This window comes from Stegastes partitus, unplaced genomic scaffold (assembly GCF_000690725.1).
Source record: "Stegastes partitus isolate 25-593 unplaced genomic scaffold, Stegastes_partitus-1.0.2 Scaffold5, whole genome shotgun sequence".
In the NCBI taxonomy this organism is placed as follows: Eukaryota; Metazoa; Chordata; class Actinopteri; family Pomacentridae; genus Stegastes; species Stegastes partitus.
The window spans coordinates 1,210,384-1,237,532 of NW_007577736.1; the positions used below are offsets into that span (position 1 = coordinate 1,210,384).

General features: G+C 40.6%; 1 protein-coding gene across 4 annotated transcripts in view; it reads right to left on the bottom strand.

Moving 5' to 3' along the window:
• nav1b (neuron navigator 1b) overlaps positions 1-27,149 on the bottom strand; it is a 46,855-nt gene that overhangs the window by 9,905 nt on the left and 9,801 nt on the right. Inside the window, exons 4-17 of one of the 4 annotated variants that reach the window (XM_008279751.1) lie at positions 11,831-11,981; positions 10,454-10,754; positions 8,355-9,114; positions 7,326-7,742; positions 6,471-6,512; positions 6,219-6,379; positions 5,519-5,692; positions 4,809-4,861; positions 4,387-4,410; positions 3,830-3,895; positions 2,886-2,894; positions 2,048-2,131; positions 1,452-1,563; positions 1,242-1,363 (exon numbers count right to left, since the gene is read on the bottom strand). In XM_008279751.1, coding sequence (XP_008277973.1) covers positions 1,242-1,363; positions 1,452-1,563; positions 2,048-2,131; positions 2,886-2,894; positions 3,830-3,895; positions 4,387-4,410; positions 4,809-4,861; positions 5,519-5,692; positions 6,219-6,379; positions 6,471-6,512; positions 7,326-7,742; positions 8,355-9,114; positions 10,454-10,754; positions 11,831-11,981 — 2,476 coding nt within the window. Of the gene's footprint in view, positions 1-1,241; positions 1,364-1,451; positions 1,564-2,047; positions 2,132-2,885; positions 2,895-3,829; positions 3,908-4,386; positions 4,411-4,808; positions 4,862-5,518; positions 5,693-6,218; positions 6,380-6,470; positions 6,513-7,325; positions 7,743-8,354; positions 9,115-10,453; positions 10,755-11,830; positions 11,982-27,149 lie in introns of all 4 variants that reach the window. The other 3 variants (XM_008279741.1, XM_008279758.1, XM_008279766.1) reach the window with 3 other exon arrangements.

Genomic DNA, 27,149 nt, shown 5'->3' on the forward strand with positions numbered 1-27,149 from the left:
GTTTGCCACTGAGAGCTCTTATTTACACTTGTTTCCTTTTCTGGTACACAATACAATGTGAAATTTCTTTTGAAAAGTTTTTTTTTTCTCAATTCTTAATTTACTGTACATATTTGCCTACTTTTAAATAAAGAGCATGTGCATTTTTGAGGAAACGGTGGGCAGATCTAAATGTCCAGTCTAAAAATGAGTTATGAATAGTATTGACATTGCAGGGATTCAGTATGATAAAACTATTTAAAAAATGAAGAAAAAAAAAGTTCTTTTACAAATGAAAATAGTAACACTGGAGGTAAACAATATGATGCCTATGATACTACAGCGCAGTTTGAATACATGCAGATTATATTGTCAAATCAGTAGATAAAGCCATGATTGTATGATTTACTATTACAATATGATTGAAACATGACACACAGGGATTTGGTTAGTTTAAAAAAACACATGGATGACAGAAAGTTTCCAAACGTTTTACAAGTATGACTCATAAAGTGCATGCAGACTGGTGAGTGTAAAGGGGGGCTTAGGTCTTATTTACTGTAGCAACATCACTCACCTCAAAGACCTAAAATAAAAAGCAGGGCAGCATGAGAGAGAGACCAGAGTCATACTTATTAACGGATTTGGAACAAGATAGGAGGAGAATCACATACACAGACACACATGCAGGAGCATAAAGTAGGACAACAACTGACTGAGAAAATACAACTGATGACAGCACACAACCAATGTGCTCTCTGAGTCAATATTGAATTTTAATACTGTTATTACATACATTTATTATTTTACCTTTTTGAATATTTATTTTTCTAATCCTTTAACCATTTTGTAATTGTTATTATTTGCCTTCATTTCATTCTGGTGTTGTTATTACAGTTTGCCACCCTGCATTTCACTGAATATATTATATGAGACATAAAGGAAAACTCTGAATACTGAATTTTGATATTGTAGGGTTAATCAATACAATCACTAAGTTCAAATCTCACAAATTATGTTTTGAGATAAGCTCACGTAAACCACTCAATACTAAAAAAGGGCACTTCAGTGCTTCCATCCCTCTCTCTAACAATTTAAAGAAAACATCTGGTCAACTGACTCACAAACCACTACGGAATAATTCTCAGAACGTATCTAAGTTCATCTGTTAGTGTGTGATGACACACATAGAGGGCTTCTAATGTTGTCTTGTGTACTAATGAACTCATCAGTGTGATCACTAGCGTCTTGTGTTTCCTCACCCAGCTCTTCTTTTTTTTCTTCTTGGCCTCCTGCTCCTTGAGACTGCCCATACTTGAGTGGCTTGTGGTGCTGGCGAGGCTGGAGATGCTTTCTGAGGAATTCTGGCGATTGATCAGCAGCTCTAAAGAAAGGTAACAAGTTAAATATTGATAGAGAAATCTACTGAGAGTCCTCAGAATCATAGTGTACATCTATGGTGCATTCTTCACCTTTAGGTGTGATGTCTGGATTACTGAGGGCCCCCTGAATGATTTCCTGGGCTTCTGTGTTTTTGGTCTTCAGAATCTCAATGGTGTCCTTCAGTTCAGTGAGCTCAGAGTCCTGAATAAGGGAAGCATCCATGTGTTCATGTTAGCTGGCAGGCTGGTAACTGAACCAAGATTCTTCTGAAGAGAGGATTGTGGAATGTCTATTAGCTTTCACTAAGGATGTCGTGCTGTGCTGAGAGGCTGATGACAAGATGGAAATCTCGCCATGCAAACCTTTGACCCACAATTCATATCCAGAAAAAGTGTCTCACTTGGTAGTCTTTCTTCCATTGACAAAGCTAATATAAAACTGCTTTATTAGTACTTCATTTTTGTCATCATTATAATGGTATTTGTTAGGTATGTAATGAAACAACTATTTCTTTAGAGAAATGTTCTACCTTTCCTTTCACTTTCTTGTTTAGGGGTTTGTTTAAGGCTTGCTTGTAAAGCATTATGCATTTTCCCCTTCACATTTCCTTATACAATTAATGGAAACTGTCACAGATTTCTCAAATAGTATAAAATTCATTAGCGTCAGGATATCCTCAAGATACCTTTTGATCTGAGGAGACCGACAGTGTCTGCAGGCGTGCTGTCATCAACGCCAGACTCTGTTCAAACGCAGCTACCAGATTAGCCTGCAAGAGAAAGACAGATTTAAAAAGCTACAAAGAGGCAGCATTTGAGGGGGGGGGTGTGGGGGCAGCAGACAGGTATGAGTCACCAGCTGAATCAAATCGGTCTGCGGCCTCACACACTCACATCACATCAAACAAATGGCTTTCTCCATCTGCTGGGAGAGGAGGGAGGGGACAGCGAGGTGGACAGCTGTGGATGATGTCAGAGATGAAAGAGGACATTAGGGTAATGGGGGTGAGGAAGGGCAGTGATGTGGCACTAGGGGACAGACCTTGTCAACTTCATGTAGCATGTCTAAGCTTTAGGCTCTCGCACCACATTGATGTTGATGGTGGAACGTAAAGGAGGTGACAATTAATAACTCTTCCAAAAGTCATGGCTGACACCATCATATTGCATTTGTCAAGTCAAGTGACAGGCCCTATGTGATAGTTTTCTTTTTCTTTTGAGAAATCTTCTTTTTGCATTATTTCTTTCTGACAGGCTCAGTCACTCCAATGGCCCATTGTGTGGCTTAATTGTGCTGGAACAATTGAGAGACTAATTGATTAATTGGAACAACTATGAAATGAGTAATATATATGAAATTAATTGTTATCTGTAGCCCAAGTCAACATGCTTCAAGCTGAAAGGACTGACCATGCCACACCACAATGCAAGTCCAACACAGATGTCAGATGATCATCACTTGAAATCCACTAAGAGTTAGGAGGATGTGACACAGGAAGCTCTGGAAGTGACACTCTAACAAACCTGGCCTAGCTGTTACACCCAGCATCCAGAGGTGCGGGTCAATGGGAGGCAGGCAGGGGGGCAGCAGAGTCCAGCAGTCAATACAGCCAAGAGTGTAAAAGAGAGGGACAGTGGTGTTAGGCGTGGGAATAAAAACTTCTCATAAAAATATCTACAAAAACACACACACACACACACACACGCACACGCACGCACACACATACACACACGCGCGCGCGCACACACGCACACACACACACACACACACACACACACACAGAGTCACTTAATATGTTCAAAACAAACAGGTTAGCCAATAGAAAAGCCAGTTAGTAAACATGCAAAAGAAGACTAGTTGACCATTGGATCAGGATCTGTGGTTGCTGAAGTGGTGTTAAAGTATGTGTCAATAAAACTGCCAGAACCAAGCATTACAAGCTGCAGGATAAGACAATTAGAAGAAGCAGGGATGGGAAAGTTGTGAGGTTAAGCTGGTAGAAGCAAGGAGTTGCAAGTGAGAAATCTGGTTAAAGGGTAAATGGGTGATCATCAAAATAAGCACAGCTTAAAGATTTTAACAAATGTGGATAAAAGTGAGTTGCGGAAAGAGAATTGGAAATATGCCATGATCCTTTATTATAAATCAAATTGTGGATTGTCTGTACTTTGTGTATCTTGGGCACAAGCCAGGGCTATGCATCAGTATCTAGAGTCAGCAAGGAATATGGAGGGGAAGGGCCACTTTCCCCAATATATCACTCTCACAAAACCCTAGTACTGATATTAAGATACTTTTTTTTTTTTTATGCGGTTGTGGGACAAAAGCTCAAGGACTTGGAGGAAGTTGAAGGGACATTTAGATTTATCACACTGATAAAATATCTGTCCAAGTCATAAACAAATTATCTTAGAAAAAGAGAACAAAAGAGATGAAAGAAAGTGAGAAAGAAAGAACTCATACATACATTAGCAGAAAGCTGCATGGTCAAGTTGGCAACTTTTTCCTGGGAAGATTCCAGCTCGCGTCTCAGCTTTCGGATTTGCTAGGGAAAAATTGCAAATCAACTCTGAGCAGTACAGGCAGAGCATTACATTACCTTTAGGATGCCAGAAATACAGATTTTGATTATGGCAATGCAATAATAGAATGTGTTAAATGCAAACATAACATAAAGGTTATTGCTTCACAACAGAAACCACAATGACCCAAAAACACATTGAATACACGCCAAGCCAACAGAAATGAGATAAAAGTCACCATTTTTCTCATGCACTGAGAATTTTATGAGGTCCGACTGTCTTTATTAAATGTTAGAAGGTGGTGCTAAAGAACACAGAATATTAGAGATAAAACAAAATGAACTGTGCTGTGAGCTGCTCAGATAAAGATCCATGGTCACAGACTTCCTGGCGTATCAATAACACCGTGTGAAGAATGGACTCGTTTCAATATGAAATGATTGACAGACGATGCAGAAAAAAGGCACACTGTGATTTAAAGACTCTGGCACGATGGCCTTACCTCCCCTTGTATCCTCTCCTCATTCTTAAGAAAGGCATGGTGAAAGCAAGAGGGATAGGGTAGAGGATTAACTTTACGGGCATCATAAAGGGGCAAATTTATAGAGAAAAAAATTAAAACCTTTTCAAGTAAAACTGACATCAAACATCCACAGAATGTAATACCAGGTTATGAAGAGGTTTTGCAATCAGAGGGAGAGAGGTTAAATTCATTATACACAATGCATACAAGGCTCTTCACCGTGTCAAAAAAACTCAGTTAGTCATTATGATTACAGCAACTTGATTGTTTTGGCAATAATGTAAAAACATCCCATCTATTCTACGTATGTACACTGCAGGCACAAAGCACTAAACTCCATCAAAATCAGCACCACATATTAAGAACTTCTTAATCTACATAAAACAGCCTCATATACTCACCGAGGAATAGTTGGATGAAGCATTGGACGCCAAAGAGAGCACAGAGCCATGCACTGAAACAAACAAGACAGAGATGTGACTTAATATCAAAGGCAGTTTTAATGTATTAACAGGGTAGAAAGGTGCTTAAGAAATGTTGATAATCAGTCATTTATCATTGCCTGTAATTTCTGCCATCATCTGTCAAGGTGCATTTATAGATGAATTTTTAAATCTGACAACCCCATAAGAAAATCAGAAAGTCAAACTTAGTTGGGTAAATAAGGACACAATAATATTCTCTAACATTAATGTAAGAATGTGACTTACTTCATTTTTAATTTTTCATTTCCTAAAAGCAGTTAAAATATATGTCTGTTTATAATGACATGAACACTAAAATACTAAAATTTCACGTTTGTGCTAGTCTGGTGTAAGAACGTATATCAAAAGACCATTTTCTGACAGTGGGGGCAGCTATCAATTATTTTTAGACGTCTCCTGTTTTGTTTATATTTTGACCACATATAGGGCCTTTAAATTCTAACACTGCTCACTATTAATCTAAAATGTAGGTGCCAAGACTCCTCTCTACTTTTCTTGCTCATGAAAACAAATGTCTTTCTAACAGTTTGCTTCACAGATTGTGTGCAGTACCAGCACACAGCTTTGTTTCATTTTAAGTCATGTTGAGAGGCTCCCCAGCATGGAGCAGAGCCGAGCCGTCTCACCATCATCCCCCGGTTCACGGAAAGAACCAGACCGCATCATGCTTTTTGGCCGGTCGGCCAGGGACATACTGCTGCCCAGGGGGGAGGATCCATAGAGATCGCAGGCTGAATCACTGGGGGGGCCTATGCTGTTGGAGCGTGATATCCTTGGGGTGCCGCTGGAAATTGGGGCAACTATCACAAAAGAAAGAAGAGATTAAACTGTAGGATTCAGTGCACGACACACACATACACACACACACACACACACACACACACACACACAGTGTAGGCCTCCACCTTGGTGTAGCACCCTTATTCTGATGACTCAGTGTAAGGCAACACTACGGTTCCACAACAGTGAAGTGATAAATATAGCCTGACTTGACCCCCTATTGCCTTCATCTACTGCATATTTCAGCCCTGAACTCAAGTCAAAATGTGTATAAATGCAGGATAATGATACTCATTTGAATAAATATGATAGTATACTCTCTGGCCAACACTTCATCACTGATTTGACAGAATTTATTATTGACAGCTGGTGTCATCATCACTTAACTGTAAAAAATTTGCTGGACTTTCGTCTCAGTATGCACTCAATATCGCTGTCCTCAATAATGCTCAACGATAAGACGGATGGCTTATCAAAGATTCCAGAGACTCATTAGTTCGTGAGAGTTTTTAGAACTTGGCAGCCAAATGGAACAAGCAGACTCACCCACGTTGGTGAGAGGAGTCTTGCTGGAGGAGGGGTGGAGAGGGCGGGTTGGAGAAGGCAGCTGAGGGGGGCTATCACTCTCTGTCATGCTGACTATGTTGTGGGAGTGGCGCCTTCCCGGTTTGCTTCCTTCACTCTCTGACAGGCTTGAGCCATAGCGTCTGGAAAAAAAAGAGAGAGGTCATTTTACCTTAAAACAATGCAGTTACATTACAGTGTAAGATTTTAAATAGATGCTTGTTTTTTACGCACTCTAAGCCTTTCTTCGGCAAGGTGTTCCGGTCTGTTTGCAAGCTGTAAAGAAGGGAGTGAAAACACAAATGTTGGAGAATAAACACTGTGAATAATTCCTGTCATAATAATGTTCCTAAGAGTCTTGCACAAAGTCTGTCATAAGACCTGCATAACACGAGGGTAGAACATGTTGGGGGTTTATCTTACAATCCTTTTCGTACATCAAGCCCATACCATACACTGAGCACGTTCAGAAAACATGCCTACATGTACATTCCTTTGGCAGGAAACAATCTGGACCATCTTTCCATCTTGCTAATCAGAAATGTTACGATGGATTCATCTCTTCATCTTCAAAATGAGAGCGCGGACTTTCTGTTCCCGGAAAAGGCACATAAAATATGAGTGGACTGGACGTCGGCTGCCAAGAAACTTATAGCCAAATGTTCACACTGAAACACTGGCTCAAATGGACATTATGTTTTACAACTTATCTGCTGCTAGGATAAATAAAGCTACCAGCATTGGTTACTAAATAACTGAACTGCTGGGCATTTCATGCTTTGTTAACTGATTGGTTATCCAAACAAATTAAGAGCCACTAAATGCTAACAAAAAGAAAAAAAATTTTCCCCTGGTGCAAGGTCTTTGATTGGCTTTCCCATCAGAGGAGAAAACTGGATCAAGTTTCTTTTCCTTTGATAATTTTTTCAAGTAGTAGAATTTTGATTTATAATTTTGCGTCACTGTGCTTCTTTTTGAGCTCAAATGACAACTCCCAAAACAACCACATACATCAATGGCAAAGACAACGATGGACTGATATTTTGTCAAATTCTGACACAGTGGACATGAGTTACTTTTGACACTTGCCTATCAGTGAGGTTGAGGGACGTCCTGCTCCCAGCCCCCCAGGTTCCTGTACCTCTCTCTTGCTTGTCACGCATGTCCGTTGTGACAAACCTCGCGCTGGAGGGTATGCTCATCTGGAGGGGCAGGGACTCCATGCTGCGGTGCATGCCAGACAGTTTGGGGTAAAGCATTGGCGATCCGCTCAGACTCAGGCTCTCGCTGGTGTAGGAGCTGGGAGAATCGATGTGGAGGACGGGTGCTGGGCTGGGGATGAGGCGCGGGGCCGTGTGAGACCCAGCCAGGTCTTGAAGTTTGGAGTATGGGGGGACTTTGGGCGGAAGGTCCTGGATGGTCACACAGGAGTCAAGACTGTTAGAGTTTACCTTGTCCAGGTGAGCCAAGCTGGGGGGACGGCCGAGAGACTTTGTGTTCAGCATCCTAGGAGTCAGAAAGAGGAAACAAGATGTCAAAGAACAGAAACCAGGATAAAGTCCTGAGTAATGATGTTATCTAAATTAAATGTTTCTTTTGCCCAAATTGGAAAAAAAAAACAACAACCAAAAAACACATTTTGCATGTTATTAACTTCTACAACTCTACACCTAGGGAGAATAATATTGATGTAAAGTTTTGATAGAGCTGAATAAGATGTCTGCATTCAATATTCTGCAACAATGTTCTCATTATTAATCATTCTCATTGGTCTGGTAGGAAGCAGTTCCAGGAAAAAATGGTCACAGTGAGCTCTGTGGATTGCTATTAGGGTAAACAGGACACTGGTTCTGGAAAGACATATTGTTATTTTGTCCTTTTTCAATCCTGTAAATGCCACAACTAAAACTACATTAATTTTCACTGTACTATGATGGTGTAATACAAATCATAAGCAGATTCAACCAAAGTTGTATGCATAGTTAATATTATTAGAGAAAAAAATCGGATGGAAAACTTATAGTTCTAGATACAACTACAGCCAGAGGGATTTTTTCGTTAACATTTTTTGGGGATTTAGATGAACCAGCATTTTAATAAAGCATTTAAATGAGAGACCTTGGTGTGGTGGGTGATGACAGTTCAGGGTATTTGCTGCTGCTGGTCCGTCTTAGGCCGTGCAGCTTCACAACAGACTCTCCTGTGGACTCAGACTGAGGATCCTCTCCCTTGAGAGAAGCACAGTCCATGTCAGCACCCACAGCCTTGGCCTTGGCTCTTTCCTTTTCCTTCTCTCTGTCTGTCTGGTTCACTGGGCCTGAGCTCGTTCGATTAGTCATTTTACTGCCGCAGCTACTAGGTTCTTTAACTCTGGGCCCTGTGGAGGCCATGGGTACAGGTTTCAAAGTCAACAGACTGGAATCAATAGTACTGCTGACAGGACGAGTTGCAGGGCGACCAATCACGCTGAGTGTGCTTGATTTGGCTGGTCGAGGCAAGCTGCGGTACTGAATGCTGTTTCGGGTATTTGGCCCCAGGAAGCCCTGCTCGCTGCTGGCATCAAAACTATTCTTTCTACCCGATGGTGTTCCTCCTCCCACCGGCTTCACAGGGATGCCAGATGACTTGGGGGTTTTTCCCACTGTAGCAGAGCCACTGGAGATGGTGGCGCCACCTGCTGTCATGACGGTTGCAGTACCAGTGGCTGTTGGTGGTTTCTTGTAGCCAAAGGAGGCTCCAGCAGTGGGTTTAACTAGACCTGATGGAGGCTTGCGGTGCTCTCCATGGTGATCCCTGCCAGCGTCTGAGCGGGACCGCTGCAGACCAGCAGTTTTAATGGAAATCTTGGATTTGTCAAGTGGCTTCTCACTTTTAGGTGCTACATTAGGAAGAAGAACAGAAAAAAAGCACAACATTATGAAAAAAAATCATTGTATAGCCATTAATCATTTAAATACCTTAAATACTATTAAAACAAACAGTACGAATGTTTGGGCCTCTCTGTTTGTCTTTACCTACAGTGACCCTGACTTTTTTCTTAACACATCCATGTCCTGAAAAGTAGAACCTATTCCAAAAGAAGTGATGGTTGATAAACATGTCTCTGGCCCATTAAACCCTATAAATTTAGTTTTCCTCGGAAAAGTCTAAACCGGTGAAACCAGTGCACTGTGATACATCATCTCTCTCTTGACTAGACATCTTCACATAAAAGTAAAAATACATATCATTCCAGCCATTTCAGATGAGATAAAACATAAGCACTGCACATCTGTATTTACTGAAAGGGCTTTTATGCAGCCTTGATGTCAAGTGTGACTCACTGACAGACTCTGCCTTAAAAGGGTCAAAATGAAACTTTTAAATTATCGCAAGACATATCCAAGTGACGTAATCAATCAGAATCTCATCTGTGGGATCAATAAAATTAAGAACATAGCTGGCAAATATGTGTAGGACATACCAAAAGATAAGGAAGAACCGCAAATATTCTATTTTTTACTTAGGAATAAGGCCAAAGGCAAAGTTACTGTTATCCTATAATCATAAAAGCAGATACAACACATCTGACTTCTCAAGTCTTTGTTGAATATAGTACAAGCTTAGGAAAGCATCAGCAAAAAGAATGTTTTTTTCCTTAAAAATGCGGCCAAAAAACATACAATTGGATATAACTTTAATCACGTATATTTAAAGCCGAGATTAAATTGAGGAAATTAAAATGAAAGACCAACAAATGCTGTTACTGGAACTCAAATTTAAGCTATTATTTAATCATGGCATGTTTCGTTGGGGATTAAAAGACATTTAAATATATTTAGCTGCTGCAGATGGCAGACTCAGTGTCTCTGCAGGCATGTACAGTAACAGGCTTTTCTTTGAGATAATAGAAGAAACATGGGTCTGGGCTTTAAGCAGGGAGTTTTTTTTCAATGAACTGGATTTATTGTGCATTTTTTCCTAAGGACACTGTGCTATATAAATCGTAGCCTGACTTACACTACCGAGTACACCTCTGTTTATAGAACAGCCAAGGCAGATATCTGCTTGGTGTCAAGATTCATGCAGGCTGCTGTATGTTTGGATTCAGAATACAGTGAGATAACAAAAGACAGATTGCACTGAACAGGAATACACCTCCCTACAGGAGGTGTAAAGCAGAGATTTAAGAAGACGCACAGATCAGAAAAAAGTACAAATATGAAACTAGCTCTTACCTGCGACTTTGAGCATGCTCTGGGAGGTGTGGGTGATGGGAGAGGTCACGCCCACAGGTGGGTTTCGGGTCTTTTTAAGACTTCCTGGTTGACCTAAACTTTGAGGTTTCTTCAGTTCCCCTTTAAGCCCAAAATCTTCACTGAGGCTTGGAGGCTTCTTTCTCCACTTGCTTGGGGCCTCTGTCTTGAGACTGCCTGTGTCAAAGCCGCAGCTATCAAGCTTATGGCTGGTTTTGCCATCCTCACTATACCACGAAAGTCCACTTTCCACCAGGGAGCGCTTCTCCGCATCAGTGCGGAGCTGCAGACGGAGGAAGAGAAGAGGCACAGTGTGGGTAACCATCATGCACAGACTGTGTTATCTATGGAAGTGACTGTTCTCTGTAATCTTTGTTCCATCTATGCTGCATTCCAGTGGGAAGCAGAGAGAAATAAGCTGATATGCCTCAAGCGGATTAAAGAAAATCACAGAGGAAGACAAAGTAAGGAAAACAAATACTAAAAAAAAACTTTATGGATTTAACACTTTCGGAGATACATCAAAACATTACATAAAGAACAATTAATATAAGGGATGAGGTTCAGCCTTTAATTCTGTAAGGTAACACTGTGCAGTGGACAAAAAATGACAACTACGCTATAATAGAAAAACTCTCTTGTGGTGCAGTGAGGAGGTAGCACTGAGGACAAAACTGGGCATGCTGTTACTTGGCACCGTATTAATGTGATATAGAGCGACAGATGGCTCATTGAGTAGCACTAATGTCCACTTTTTCCTAGAGAGCACTCTGAAAGTAAGCAAAGCGCACAAAAATGTTTACCTGTGGAAAGTGTGGACACTATGACCATTTATCCAAAGAGAAAATGTAAAACATTTTATCTAATTTAAAGCTCCGTTACAGACATACAGTATTTTAAGACATATACAAATGTCAATTAGTATCTGATATGGCTTTAGATCAGGAACATTTATGTACCAAACACATTTCGAAACTACATCTGCTCCTTCTCCCTCATGAATACAAGACACCTCTTACGTCACTTAACAGTCCATTCTTTGTTCACATGCAATGAAAGTCTCACGTTTACATGGCAACTTGTTAAAGCTGCTTATAGAAGCATGATTTGTTTCCAAACTAGTTAATATAATGTCACAGTATACACACATCTTAAACTGAATTTTAAAGCAGCATTGCACAGTGTAGGCAAAACATCTACTTAGCACAAAACAATGTAAATCACATGGTGGGGCTTTGGAAATGCTTCAAGTAAAAGGTCTAAGCTGCAATCTTTAGCAGTGCTTCTGCAAACAAAACAAGTTAATGGGCAGAACATGCCACACGTTGTATTACAGACTGGTAAAGTATTTCAGCTCACCATGACAGAAGAGTTACGTCTTGATCCCAAGGGTGTGCTCGGGAGAGAGTTAAGAGACGAGCTGGCATTGAACTCCTCTGAACTGAGATTCTCTGAGCCATCGCCATCACCATCGCTGAGCCCGCTGCTGATGGAGCTGCTCTCATCCCACCTGAAACACAACAGGGTGACCATTTAGCAAAAACTAAAAAGCAACTGTATGAGTTTACTGTAAGAAAAGCTGCAGAACTCCATGTTTGAAGGGAAAAAAGGCTCGCAGTGATATGTCCATCTGTCTGCAGTCGGCTGTCTCTGGAGGTGGCCACATGGTCAAACAAGCAGGTAATTCCAACTTGGCTACAGCTGCTTTGATACTAATACATCACAGCTCAAGGCCACATGGTGAACGAATCCTTAGGAGTGATTCCAAAATTTTTTCTTCATTTTATGGTGTTTGCAAATCAAACAACTCAGATTTTATGCACTTAAAAAATAAGATTTACAGCTACAGCCACTTAAATTGGTGGTGCGACCCATTTAGATGTCTAAAACTTTCTTCACTCTATAAAACCCACCATTCACAAACTTTACAAACGTGAATAAACTTTTTTGCAAACCACTGCAACTTATGTGGGAAACTCCCGTCTTGCCTTCAAAATAAAATGGTCGGTCTGGACAGTTAATTTTAAGTTCTGAAAATATCAGCTGTACCGTGATCTAATAAATCACCATGACAGCAAAGCTGGACGTTTTTAAACATGGGCCAACACACTGAAATCCTTAACTGCAACTTCAAGGGAAACTTTACAGGGTATGATGATAAATCATGCTAAATAAAAAGTATGCCAACTGACAGTTCAGGGTTTAGAAGGAGTTCTGTTATGCTCTAAAGAAGCAGGATGAGGGAAATCAGACTGACAGGCTCCTAAACCGTCCGTGACCCTTTCCTCCACCCCTAATGAAGTCGCCCCAAAACAGATGCTGTCAGATTGGCCCCTCTTGTGAGGATGGCAGGGATGGGCAGCCTCAGCTCATTGCAGAGAAACTGCTCATTGGGCATCACATCTCTGAGTGCATTCACATTCGAATACATTTAAAACGCAGATCAGTTCAACATGGAGTGTGGCCTCTCAGTCAACCAAAACATCACAGCAGGATAAAACATTTCAGTTCCAAAGGGAGTTTAAAATTGAAGAGTAAAACATTTTTATGTGTTTCAGAAGAGCAATAATGCCTTGTTGAATTTAAAAATGATATGTCCGGAGAGCTAAATACAAGTCCAGCTCAGATTTTGTATAATTACGTTCCCCATCATTACTACTGGCAACCACAGGTGGTAATCAAATTTGTGTTGGCGCACGAGAATGTGGCACAGTGGAAAAGGTAAATTAATATGACCCTTTAAAGCTGAGTCACTGCCTGAGCTGAATCAGACCTTTTCCCTTTCTTTGGTTTCCCTTACTGAGCTGAAAATGCTCTTTGTGGGTCTGCAGTCTGCAATTAGCAGAGGCACGGAACATGGAATTGCACAGAAAAATACAGGGAAACAAAAATGGCCTCTGCACGTTCAGAATTGGATTTAATCACATGGCTGGAGTTGAGTTGTAGTCGCAGTTGTAAAACAGAGAAGACGCTTTCCTTGACATTGGTTTTGAACATTTTGATGCAGCGTTTTAGCAAAGTGATTTTGCGGCCGCAGATACATAACCCCAAAGGCAAAGTTTGACAACAACAGGGTAAACCCTTGGATAAATGCTACATTTGAGAATATAAGAAAATGTTTCCAAACACCACCAACAGTAAGAATAGTTTTATGATTTACATTGAGAGCAGATGTTCGTGGTATGTTTGAACAATACCTCCTCTGTCAGGGGCGACAGAGGGGCCATGAATAACCCCACAGGGATGTCAGCCTAAGAAGAGGCAGGAGGGCCTGTGGGCTGTTGATATTACAAGCCAAGCTGTCTGCTCTTGGAGGTGAAATCCAGACAGGGAGAGGGTGGGAGTACACCAGACCGGCATGGTGCATACTTCATACATAGGGTGGCAATTAACTTTTTGTTTTCTGTGGCACTGCTCCAACCTCTTTCTGATTTGTGCGTCCATGAGTTGCGTTGCTGTAAAAATGTTTTGGTTTGAAAAGACTGAGGGGCGGCTGGTGCGATGGAGCAGGGTGGAGACATCACAATCAGTGTCCAGGCTTGCATAACAGCATCTAACAGCATCACTAAAAAACACAGGCACAAGTGCTGGCTGCCACTATGGTGAGACCTGCAGCACAAAAAGGTGCAGAGAAGTCAGAGAGAACAAGAAAAGTAAGCGTGCATTACATTTAGATGAGATGTTCACACGTCTCAGATGTGTTTCTTTGCTAAATGTGTTAATCTATTGTATATTGCAATGATATAACCACAATTAATAGTATATAGAAGGAAGAATGCATCTTCTAGTTCAATTCCGACAATTTCTGCATAAAGTCCAGTACTGATATGGCCCCTGGGAGTGCATGACTATGGCTGAATGAGTGGTTAAGACGTCCCTCATTATACAGATAGCTGTGGTAGCAGCCCTGCAGTGTCCTCCAAGAATAAAATGTGTTTCCACAGATGTTATAATTTCTACTGCCAAATCAGTGTCAACACATGAAGCTCCTGCTCTTCTCTTTGTGACTGCATTCAACTTCATCGCACAATAATTCACACATGAAATGGGTCGAATGCAGGCTTCAATTAATACATTTCACTTGATTCCAGCAGACTTTCATTATATTATAAGTATAAATGCAGTCTCAGCAGTGTAACAGAAGAATTGAAAAATCTGTGAAAAAAAATCTAGTCCCCATTAAGAGAAACGGCCATTATATTAGAGGGCACATAAAGACAGCCGTGTAGTACCTAAACAAAACTTTAAACATGCAGCTGCCCAGGGTGCCAAAGTGTGTTCAATGATGAAATATAATTTAAACTACCTTGGCGTAAAAAGTAAAGTCCGTCTCGCTCCTGTCGCCGACTGCAGCGGAGGCACTTTCCCGACCAAAACACGACCGCTCATTTGTGACTTTTCACTGCTTTCCAATGAGCGCAGCTTCCTTTAATTATCCGTGTGAGATTCAAATTCATATCCTCCGCAAGCGAAGACCCCTTTCCTCCCATTCAGCGAGCAGAAAAAGAAGAAGCGCTCTACCTCTCGGCACTCAGGCTACTCCCCCTCCCAAAAAAAGCTAGGAGGAAAAAAAAAAAAAAAAAGGATGACGAGTCCGGAGAGACCCCGATATTCCTCCGAGTGGTAACCATGGCAACCTCCATTAGAGGAGTAATGAGTTATCCGTAGTAATCTGATTACTCAGGTTTGTTGTTGTTTCAGGTGACTGCATTTTTACTGATCATAAAAAAACACACAAATAAGTAGAATTAGTTCCACAGAAGCTTAATGAAATCAAATGTCTGACTTTCAAAGCAGAATTAGCTTAGCGTAAACCAAACATGTAAGCTGCCTTGCACTTTTTACCCTCCAGCTATGAAGAATTTCTTTACAATTATGCCTTCCCAACCAAAACTGGAGTGTGTTGAGAAATAAATAAGTTTAATTACCTCAGTAGAGACTTGTTGAACTGAAAGGTCACACTCTGAAGTCAGAAGTAGCTTAGCTTTAGCCAACAATGTATGTTAGCCTGCAGCATTTACTTAAATAATCTAGCCATGTAGAGTTGCCTTGAAGTCCTGCTTTCAACAAAACTCGTCCTTTAGCTGGTTTATAGGTTTATAGTGAGACTTTGCACACTTACCCAAGACAAACGTGATTAAAGGGGCATTCATTTAGGAGTTTTTAATAGTCATTTTTTTACAACAATGTACTGATATTTTACAGATTTTCCCTGTTTTATTAAATTACAGACTTTAACTTGTAAAATCACGTTGAATAGTATTCATTTACATTTACAACTGCAAAAACAACCAAAAAAAATGCCCAAAAAACTGCCCAAAACTGGAAATAACTTATATATTTAAAAAAGTGCTTTTTACAACATTTAACCATAAAATGAAACTACACTATATCTGAATCATTTATACCATATATGCTGTTTTAACAGACAGTTGTTATCATTTGCACTAGTTTTTAAAAAATCTTGTTTTTTACTAAGGTTGCCGGTTCGCGTCCTGGTGAGGACACCCGGGATCTTTCTGCATGGAGTCTCAATGTTCTCCCCGTGCAGTGTGGGTTCTCTCCGGGTTCTCTGGCTTCCTCCCACACAGTCCAAAAACATGTTGAGGTTAATTGGTGATTCTAAATTGTCCGTAGGTGTGAATGTGAGTGTGCTTGGTTGTCTGTCTCTAAGTGTAGCCCTGTGATAGACTGGTGACCTGTCCAGGGTGTCCCCTGCCTTCACCCTAAGTTCGCTGGGATAGGCTCGACATGTAAGTAAACCCTAAGGACGGACATGTTTTTTTTTTCCCCAAAAGAAATGCTAACATTGCCCATAGATGTAGCCTACAGACACTGGATACAAGGCCATAGACTGCACAGTTTATGCAACACACTCAATGAAAATGTCTTGCCTGTCACATAAACCATAAAAGGATTAAGCATTAATAGTATAAAGAGTAATAATCTACTTTGTTTAGTAGTTTTGCAGTCAAAAGTTAATAAATGTTATTTGAGTCGCCACAGATTTGTTTTAGTTGCAGTACCATGAGGGCCCACTGGCACAAATAAGCAGCAAGGCTGAGAGCAGAGGCTTTTCTAGCTTTCCTGATACATTTATGACGGAATTACAAAAGCTAGCAGAACAGAGACTAGCCAGGATGCGATGAATGTTGACCCAATCTTTGACTCTGCTACCTACATTATGAATAGAAAAGTCTAAAATCAATCGTTCAACTCTGAACTTTATCAGAGCATGAGTGTAAACTGCTAGAGCATCCTTTTATTTGACCATTTCAAATGTATGAGAAGAAGAACATCATACTATATGGCAGGAGGTGTATTGTATTTTTAACTAAAGTGTAGCAGCATTATGTAGAAAATTAATCAGCTTGCCTATTTCTTTAGATAGTATTCTGTATCTAAAAGTGGGAGGATTTGTAAGGGGGTTGGTGTTGGTAAAATGGGATCCCATTACTTTACAACACCAGAGATGGCAACAAGTTCCATATGTAAAAAATCTAAATGCCAGTTACTGTATAATTGTGGTGCTTGTCTATTGTCAGCCAGGAAAGCAGTATCCCAATGGAAACTTTCCTCTTTAGCCAGTAGAGCTAGGCAGATATTGAAGAATGCTAAGTTTGTCTTACTAGGGGTTTATTTTGGAGTCTCTCTTTTCCCTAATGTTCAAAAATTGGTGCTTGTTGTCTGTATGAAACACATCGCTCATATCCAATGACTCCACTGTAAACAGTGTTTGGTCCATCTCAGAACTGAATTAATATTATGAAATAAATCTCAGGGATTGAAATTCTTCTTTGTTGTTTTTTTTAAGATCTTAGGAATAAGCATGGTTGTCCACAGAATTTAAAAAGCCCATCTACAAATAGATCTTTCTGTGAGAGTTTCTTTTACATCAAGGGGTAGATTAGTATGATGATGGGGGCGGGGGGTTGAGTTCTATCTTCCTTCATTACCTTCTGGGGCCTAGCTGGAAAAACTCTGTCGAAGGTAAGGCCTGAATCACCACGAGTGCAACCGCAAACCCACAGATGACACGAGGACCTCCAGTGAGGCATGAGTAGCCTTGGAAAGCCTGTTCCCCTCTCTCATTAGCAGTGGAACAGTCTCACAGTGATGATCTCACCAGATCCCTGCTCTGTAAACCACTCCAGGAGGTCAAAGCTGTGTGGGCCAAGAAGGTCCCACACCCTGTCCACATCGCCAGTCGAAATCGCTTCAGTCTGTGTGTCGCTAAAGTTATTTAGATTCAAAATGTACCAACAAAGAACCGAACACGACCAACCAACATGAGTCTGTGTTCATTTCATGCAGGAGGTCGTTCCGCATGCAGAAAAAAACCCCCAACAAAGAATCAGGAATTGCAGAAAAACAACAAAACAAATACATGTTTAGATTTTCAGCAGTTTTTAGTTTTAAAAAAACAAACAAACAAAAAAAACTCATTGACCCTTGTGATGTATCACAGTTTCAAGGTTCTCTCTGTTTTTCCACATCAGGCTGCATTTTATAATATAAACACAGAGTCAGCTTAAACGGAATTTAAGATGACTGTGGTTTTACTTTTTGTTAAAATTAAACAACTGTTTTGCTGCCAGTGTGAGCAGCAGACATACAGGCACTCCGCAAAAAAATATCCAAAACACAATGAGATGCTTGTTTGATAAAAGCTTGTTGTGTCTGCCTCCATGTCTTCATATCTGCACCTTCATCGTCTGGAAAGGAGCTGCCCTCCTTCGCCCGTTTCTCTTCTTGTTTTGCTCCCAAACCTCATGAAACGTTTTGTGTAAATACTTGTTGGTTACTTCAAAACTTTAGCTTCTAATACCAAAACACGGATGCTTATTTCTTTGCCTGGAACGGTGAGCGATCCAAATTGTTTACAGAACAGAAAAGGGAACTGTTTTTCTCACGTCTCCTGTTTATCTGAGCCAGGCCACAGCGCTACTAAACAAGCTGTCATCCAGAAAGCCTTGAAGTCCGGTCTGTGCTGTATAGTAACAGCTGTCTCGCCCTGATAACCAAATGGTTTGAGTCAGAAACATCCTCTGTATATTTGCTTAGGTGGAAGGCTATTCAGTAATGCTGCCACCTCCAGGTTTGGGGGTATTTACAGACGGTTAAATTAAGAGATTCAACCCATCTGGGAGAAGTCACTGCGCTTTGTTTTTACTGAAGAAGGAAACAGTTTTCATGATCCGACCTTTACTGTTGTGGCTTTTGATCTGTGACTGCTGCTGTCTCCCTCTGGTGCAGTAAACTGTGCTGCATCATTAACGTCGAAAAGAAATTTAAACAATATTGGAAGGAAGTCTCATATTTTCTTAACGGCTCTTATATTCAGTGCAAATTTGCAGCCAATTTAGTAGTAAATTAAATCACAGCTGAACATCGATTGGATGTCAGAACAAGTGTTGTAATTTTTCTACTGCAAGCAATAAAACAAGGAATGATGGTTTTTTGTTTTTTTTAGGGGATCTGCTCTCATTCAGCCAAAAGAGCATTAGTGAAGTCAGATAATGATCCAAAGCTGGATGTGGTTGTAGCCAGAAATCTGTACATGTCAGTTTTTGCAAAGTTTTGATGATGATGGAAAACTGTTCCCACAGAGTTGCAGGAAAAATGTCTAAAATATAAGATTTAATGTTGTATGCTTCAATGGAAGTCATTGTATGATAGCAGTATTATTGTATTATCAGCTTTAAAATATACAGTCTCTACTGTACTCAAACACAAAAAATTTATTAGCAATGGCTCAGGAAACTAAAAGTAATGAACCTGGATGATCTGCTGTCATAGAGCCTGTTCCTATGTGGTGCAATGACTTTGGATTTCCAGCAGGAGGCACAATGATTTCAAGCTGTGCCTGCTGTAGCTACAGTTTAGTGTACATGTTCTCTAACTGTGTATTCAAATGAGGCACCACTTGACATTTAGCAAAAAAAACAGGCCTTGAATTTGGAATCCTCTGATGCAGAGGAAGAGCAGACATTTCTCTATTGTGCGCATTCAGTTCAGAGGCACAATGTGAGAAATAACTTCAGAAAGACAGCATCAGAGCACAGCGCTGTGTTCAGTGATTCGTGTCTGTTTAAATATCGTTCTTTCAAAAAGGCTACAGATGAAAAAGCCACACATCTCTGATCCTCCCAGCGCCTAATTTTGATTTGTATTGAGCTTGACCATAACTAGGCAAACGGGAGCGGGCAGCCCTCATCACAGAGCGGTGGTGTATCGGTGAAGTAAATGGGTCTGAGATGCATCAGTGACTGTGTCGGAGACTGTAGCCGTCCCATCTCTGCAGAGCCTCTGAAAATGGACTCGTCGTCTGATTATTGGACTGGAAAATTAATGTACAGTCTCCATCAACCTCAGATAGGAAACTTCCGCCCCCCCTTCCCGCCGCCACAGATGTAGCCCACATACAACTAATGCACACTTCATCCTGAGACCCACACAGTGCCACATTTACAACCTGATAGCCTGGAAATCTGGGCTGTTCTGGCATTATGATGTTGTATTGTCTCCCAAGGTTGTCCTGCACTCTGTTTTTTTTATGTTCTGATTGATGTGGCACTTAATATTGAATCTGAACTCGCTGCCGTCTGAGTAATGTAGCGTCTGTATCAGCGGAACTGAAGCAGAGCCAAATCCAACATTAAGCAATTTTGAATTAAACTCATAGTAGCGACTGACAAAAACATTTCTGTACCAACTCCAACAAATATACAGTGATAATGGAGAATGATATACTAACAGGTACCATATGCTTTATGCTTTTAAACACAATATTGTAAAAAACAGTAGATGTATCACATTGTCCACCTGGGGCATAGTGTTATACGCTGTTGGAATTCAAACTGCGCACCCAGACGACCACACGCAGACATGATACACAGATGATTCATACTCCCTGGGGTGCCGCTGTAATGGTCCATTATTCACATGGCTGAGGACGCTGGTGAAGGTGGAGGCCCGTTTGGTGTTGGGGGAGTCTTTTCAAGTGAGTATTTTACTGACCCATGTTGGGGAATGAGAGCTCCATATTGACCCCAGATGTGTACAAGCTGCTGACTGCGGAGGCCTGTGTGCTCTGTATTTCTGGTTAGCTGTAACACATAGCGTGGCGTAATGGAGATTGTGTTTTCCATTATTGCTCCTCCTGTTATCCATTTTGAAACAAATGCACAATACAAATTATCTTCCAAAACACATTGTGTATAGTGTTTTATTCAGAACCGAGAACACGACATCCCTTTTGTACTGATTTGTAGGCCTAAAGAACTGACCCTAAGCGGTGGCCTCACTAAACTGTAATCGCAGCAGCGCCTGTGGAGAACCAGAAAAGTGAGGCCAAAGACCAATTCTTGTGCAGATGGGTCTAAGTGGGTCAGAAAATGTGTGAGGCTTCAATAGTCAGGGAAGCACTCAGTGACTAAAGTCCAACCGAGGCAGGAAAGGGAAATTGAATGCAGACTGCCCAGGGCACAGATCCAGGATCAGATGACTGCAGAAAACCCTTTGTGCATTATAGAATGTGTTTGTCGATACACATAGTTTCCATGAGCGAGGCTGTAAAGTATTCCAATATTTAGAAAACTACTCTCACTTTCATACTGTACATGCCAAGCCTTTAACAGGCTTTATTACGGTTACCATGGAAATGACATTGCCAGAGGAGCAAAGTAAACCAAGGGCTTATCTACAATATATAAAAATGTAGGAAAAGATAGCAATGACATGTATTCAGTGCTTAACAGTGTGTGTGTGTGTGTGTGTGTGTCTGTGTGTAAATGTTTGCACATTCTCACTATTAAAATATTAAACATGTTTTTAATAGAATGTAGCTGAGCAAAGAAGGACAGATTCTGGAAAACAAAGGATTTTTTCCACAGTTAGCGTCACTATTAACCCTCTAAAAACCATAATGCAAATGGGGAAAAAAAGAATAGCTTTATATGCCATCAGGTGTCTCTCAAAATGCCAATTAAATCTTCACAGCCATGTTTGAGTTGTCTCTAGCCATCCTATTCTCTTTCATTTTCTCTATGCATTTCTTTCTCTTTCTTCCTCTCCGTCTCACACGAACCAGCAGTCGATGCCCACACATCCACCACACATATATCCGCTCAGCAGCTATCACACTGACACACAAGGCAGCCCATCACTGGGTCAGTGGAAGACGGTTGCCATGGCAGCACATCCCGAGCCATGTTGCCGCATGATCAGAGGTGTGATGCTGCTGAACCAGCCTCCTTTCTCTGCTCTGCATTGCTGTCTGCATGCTGCTGTATAGAAAGAGAGGGCGGTGCGGCGCAGATCCCAAGATGTCTACATGTGCGCCCCAAAAACCCCTCTGTTACCTTGAATAGTGCAGCACAATAATACCGGACAACAGGAATGAGATAAGGCATTTTGTTTTACCTTGTATTATACAGCATTTATATGGAGCAGCAACAGTGATACTGTGCTTGTTCTGTGTCATATGTGAAGATATGAACAGCAAGTGGTGCTGTGATGAGATTGAATAAGCTCTATAACATCGAATAAATCATCTCATTCATATGTACTCTTTATCCAAGAAAGATTTGTATTTTAAAAACACCTTCTATATCATGCTATATCCTATAGTCAAATCTTAAATTACACAATTAGGATAACATATTGTATTTCTACAGCAACATACACATTGGAAGGTAAAATCAAATAAAGATGTTATGTATTATCAGGAAAGCTTACAGCAGGGAAATCAAATTCGTCATGGCCATAATATTTTCCTGAATCTTCCATATCCTTAAAGCTACATTAATCAACATTTTTGGATTAACAGTGGATCAAATGACTGTGTGTAATGTGTCATAGTGACAATCTCGCAGGGAATTATGGGTGTAGTGGTATGTGTATTCAGCCAGAACCTTTGGTCCAAAAATTGTAAATCACAGGCGCCACCCAAAACACTTAATCGGTATTCCAATTACTGTCAGTCTGCCATAGAATGCAAGATAAGTGTTGAAAGCTGACACTGTGCCAGTTTCATTTAACATATACGATGCCTCAACTCATGCAACACATTTTAGTTTTTAATCAGCCTCCCTGCACAGCCAGGATCCATGATGTCTCTGCTCACACTGTGGGAGTCAATCGACCAGACACCATGTGGAGCTAACGCTGAACGTAGATGCCCTCTGTCCCTTTCGTACATTGACAGTTCCCATAAAGTTTTGTTCGAGGGAGATTGCCACCAAGCGTGGCTGTGCCCTTAGTGTTGACTGATTAAGAGAAAGGCAGTTTTAAGTGTTAGCTTTTAGAGGTGAAACCGCACTGCAGGATTTAATGTTTAGTATCATTATAATATGCTGCACTTTTCTTAACATACACACTTGAGAGTAAACAGCTCAGAGTCTTTTCTTATTGGCACCAACTGAGTGCCCTAACTGTCACAGGAAGAATAATGGCCTAGCAGGCACTTTTTAAGTTTCCATCCACCAAATGGAGACTCCAAATTTGAGGTTCATAACGCGATGCATGAATTTAGTGTATAATTTCACCCCTACAGTGAGTTATTATATTATCATTACCAGGCTGTGCAGTACTTTAACTACAGAGCATTTTAGTGTTTTCAGCCTATTGTTTAGGTTTAGTCAGTGTGCTCAGTGAAAAAGCTCTGACAGACTGATTGTACCTGCACAGCACCAAGAAGCAGACAGACTGTAATTCATCGGGTCAACTTGAACATCACATGCATTAATGCTGATGTTGTCACTGTAGATAAACTTGCGGTGGTTTAGTAACATATTCACTGTATTAATCTGATAATACGTCAATGTCCTTACAGCTTGCTGTGCGGCTCCTGAGTGACCAGAAAATTAGCTAATGCAAGTTCAAGTTGATGTGTAACTGTCTCGGAGAGGAGGAGGTCTAAGCTTGCAGGGAATGACAAAAGAAATCAAGTTTTCTAAACATAGCAATTGTAATTATGAGTTAATCTAAAAATAAATAAATAAATAAATAAAAAAGGAATGTTGGCCTACTCTAATAGCAAACCTTTGAACAGCTAATCGATTAGTTTGTTCTATTTGAGTTTCAGAATCACAAGTTGTCTTGTGCTTTAGGTTTTAAGAGGCAAAGTAATGAAAGAAATAAAAGTATTTTATGCAACAAACCCTACACTGAAGTGGGACTTCAGCTTCCTATGAGGCACTGCAGTCGTCAATAACTCTTTATTGCAGTTAAGTGCCCTTTGCTGCTTCTCTCCTCAGTTCGCCACAAAGTGTAGAGGCAAACCAAATACTCGCAAAATATTTGCCTTTTTTTGCAGTGAGATCTCATATTTAAGGTTTTCAAACTGCCAAGATAATACGTAAATCTGTCAAATACAAACATCATGTCCAGGCAGATGGGCCTCATGTGAAACACATATTCTGCTACAAACATTAGGCTTGCATTCATCGCATCAACTAAATGACAATGTGGAAAAAACAAGTCATTTTCCCAGCGAACATCTGTATTAGACATGAAAAGCCAACCTGAACCAGAGTGCTTACGTCCACTGTAGCTGAGTGCCCGTAAAACATCAACCGTAACTGACTGAACACCATTAAAATGACACCAATGCTGAAACGCAGTCGGAATTTAAAGACCAGATATGGAAAAAACAACCATACACCAGAAATATAATGTGATTACTGCTCCACTCACAAACCAGCATCCTAAAATATGGCTTGCAACAGGATGATATCATATGATGATGATGGCTCAACTTTGCCAGTATAGTGTGAAGAATGTAACCACAGGAAACATTTATGATTGTTGACGTGGTCAGACGTGGTTAAGGATAAATAAAAAGCCACTTCAACACTGTGACCTGAAACAGAGTCACTCGCTGAGCAGTGGTAGTCAGCCTCATAAAATTTAGTGAAATGCACAAAAACTCTTGCTGTCTTTCATACCAGCCAATATGTCAAGCAGACTGCGGTGTCTGAGGACATGATGGGAAATGATGCATAATTCTGTTATAACATTGGACGTAGTTATGGCAAGTTCAGATCTAACTGAATGTAAACAACTCTCTATATTTCCAAATGTGCTTAGAGCAGTACCAGATCCGTCAAACCTACATAACACAGTCAAACACAGCAGTGCAAGAGGCTGCGATTTAACTCTATGGCAATATTTCAGTGTGATTTCTTGCATAAAGTTTCTGAATTGCATCATATTGTAAGGTACATCAATTGTAACACACTGACCAAAGAAAAATCCTAATAATGCACCTAAGTATTAACAGCTTAAGTAATACTTTTAACAAATGCTATCAGTTGCAAAGCTGCATTATTAGTTCTTGCATTAACACTGAATGAAATGATGGCCTGTAATGTGAAAGTGGTTGATTGTACTGACAAATGCAGAAAGTTTACACTCCACTCTGCAGCTTTACTTCCTGAGTTTGAGTACTTTCGAGCCCCTTACTCATTTTTTATGGCCTCTATGAGCTGCTGTAATCAAAAAATGTCTGGCAGCAACAATTCGTTTTCATCGAGCAACAGCTTACAAAGTGCTACCTGACCCAGCAGCATCAAACTGCATACAGGTAAAAATGGTGAACACTTGGTGAGGAAATTTTCTTTTAGCACTAAATGGTTTCCTCAGACGTTGGTGGAGACCAAACACGAGCAAAGTCTGAGCACAAATTTGAATGCTGCTTTTTGTCAGCTGGATGGGAAAGTAAGGAATCTTTTGCCTATAACTTTGTGTGCTGGTGATGCGATAGTGGACACATGTTGTTGCCTCTGTATTAATGGATTAATGCTGTGCCATGTCTCCTGGGCATGTACAGGCAGATTAATGACAACAACTCTGTAAGGCCACAATAAAACAATGTCAGACTTTTCGGCTTGCTTTGTCCTCTAGTAGACATGAATTGATTAGGAAGCATTAAATGAGGTTTTATTAATTGTAGGTCTGGATTATGGGATGATATAATACTGGCAAAGACAGCAACTGGAAACAGGAAAATGGCTCTTGTGTCTTAGCAACAAATCTTTTTACATGTATTAGGAAGGCTATATGCATGATTATTAAAAAGGCTTCCTAAACAGTTTTTCATTTAACTAGGCCAAACCAGATTAGCATTCTGCTCTGTGTTTCTGTGTAGAGGAGTGACTGTTCCTCTCTGATGGAAAGATGGAGCCGATGAGGAGGCTGAGATGTGTGTGGCAGACTATCGATGAGGAAGACACAGCAGCAGTGATTACCGTCATTGTGTACACATCTAGCCTTAGATAGCCAATGCTGTCGGGTGTGGATTAATCAATATTCATTACACACTGAGCAATGGGCCAGACTTCTGTTTTACTGTCTCATATAAGGGTTGATCAACAACATGCCTTTCGGCTTTTCTAGCATTTATTTCTGGATTGTTTGGAGCATTATACAACGATTATACATTATCTAAGCACTGAATACCGCAACAGCGTGATTGATTTGCGGGAAGCATCATTCGCCATTTAGATGTAGGTAATTATGTGAGGGCTGATTTCAGATGAAAGGAATGTATGAAAAATGTAAAACTGGGGCTTTACAAAAAATGGAACAGAAATTGCACCTCTCCTTACAGTCAATTTTCAGCCGGTTCCCATGGTTACGCAGGAGGAGCCTGATCTATTTTCAAGAGCTGGTAGTTAATGGTTCTCAATGAGCCGAACTGTAAGTGTGTGACAGGGGATGTAGTAGAAATGCAAATGTATCACAGACTTTGCAAGAGGATACTGTAAGAAGAAAATTAGAGCCAGTGCTGTACGCCTGCTTCAAAAACCGGATAAGCTTGTTATCGACACCAAAGGTTGCTGGTATGTTTATGAGGCAGGATTTATTCTTGATGTAGAGTAGCAGCATTTCAGTATTCCTGCAGAGGAATAAAGAATACTTTCCACTAAACCAATGGAAACACAGACCAGCAATGCATACACTTTGGAGGGGTTTGAAGAATGATGTATTGCCCAAGTATAAGGATGTAAACTACTCAAGGTCAGGAAGAAAATAGCACACAATATTTCCATCTCGGTCTGTTTGGCAGTTGCATTAACCTGCCATTACTCTCATAACACGACACAGGAATAGAAATTTTCCACAGCATGTTTGTATCCCAATGCACCCTAAACCCGCTTGGTGTAAATGGTAATAATTCTGCAGAGACCAGCTGCTCCCATCAGGGAGTCTCAGTCACCTTGAAAGCATGTCTGGGGACGGCTGACTTTAGCGGAATATCACAGAGCATGAGGCATTTTTAAGAAAACACTGACGTCAAATGATTAGCATCTTAGGTGCTTGTGGTGTTAAAAAGCCAAAATCATAAAAGCCTAGTCCCTATGCTCACCTCTCATAAAAATTGGAAACACTACAGCTGAGCTGATGCAGCAAGGGGCAGGGCAAAAACACAGGCCAGATTTAAATGGATTTTGAGTGCATGGACGTTCCTGTGAGGAACGGACCCATTTGACATAATCCCCATTTAATCCTAACCTTATCAGGCTTCTGCTGTCAGATCTACTTCACCTCACTTCTTCCAAAAAGCTAAACCTTCAACTTGGAGCTCCTCGTCCATTTGAGTCATCTGGGCTCCAAATTTGAATTTCACTTAAATTGGCCCAGTTCCATTTCATACTTTTTCTTATTTGCTCTA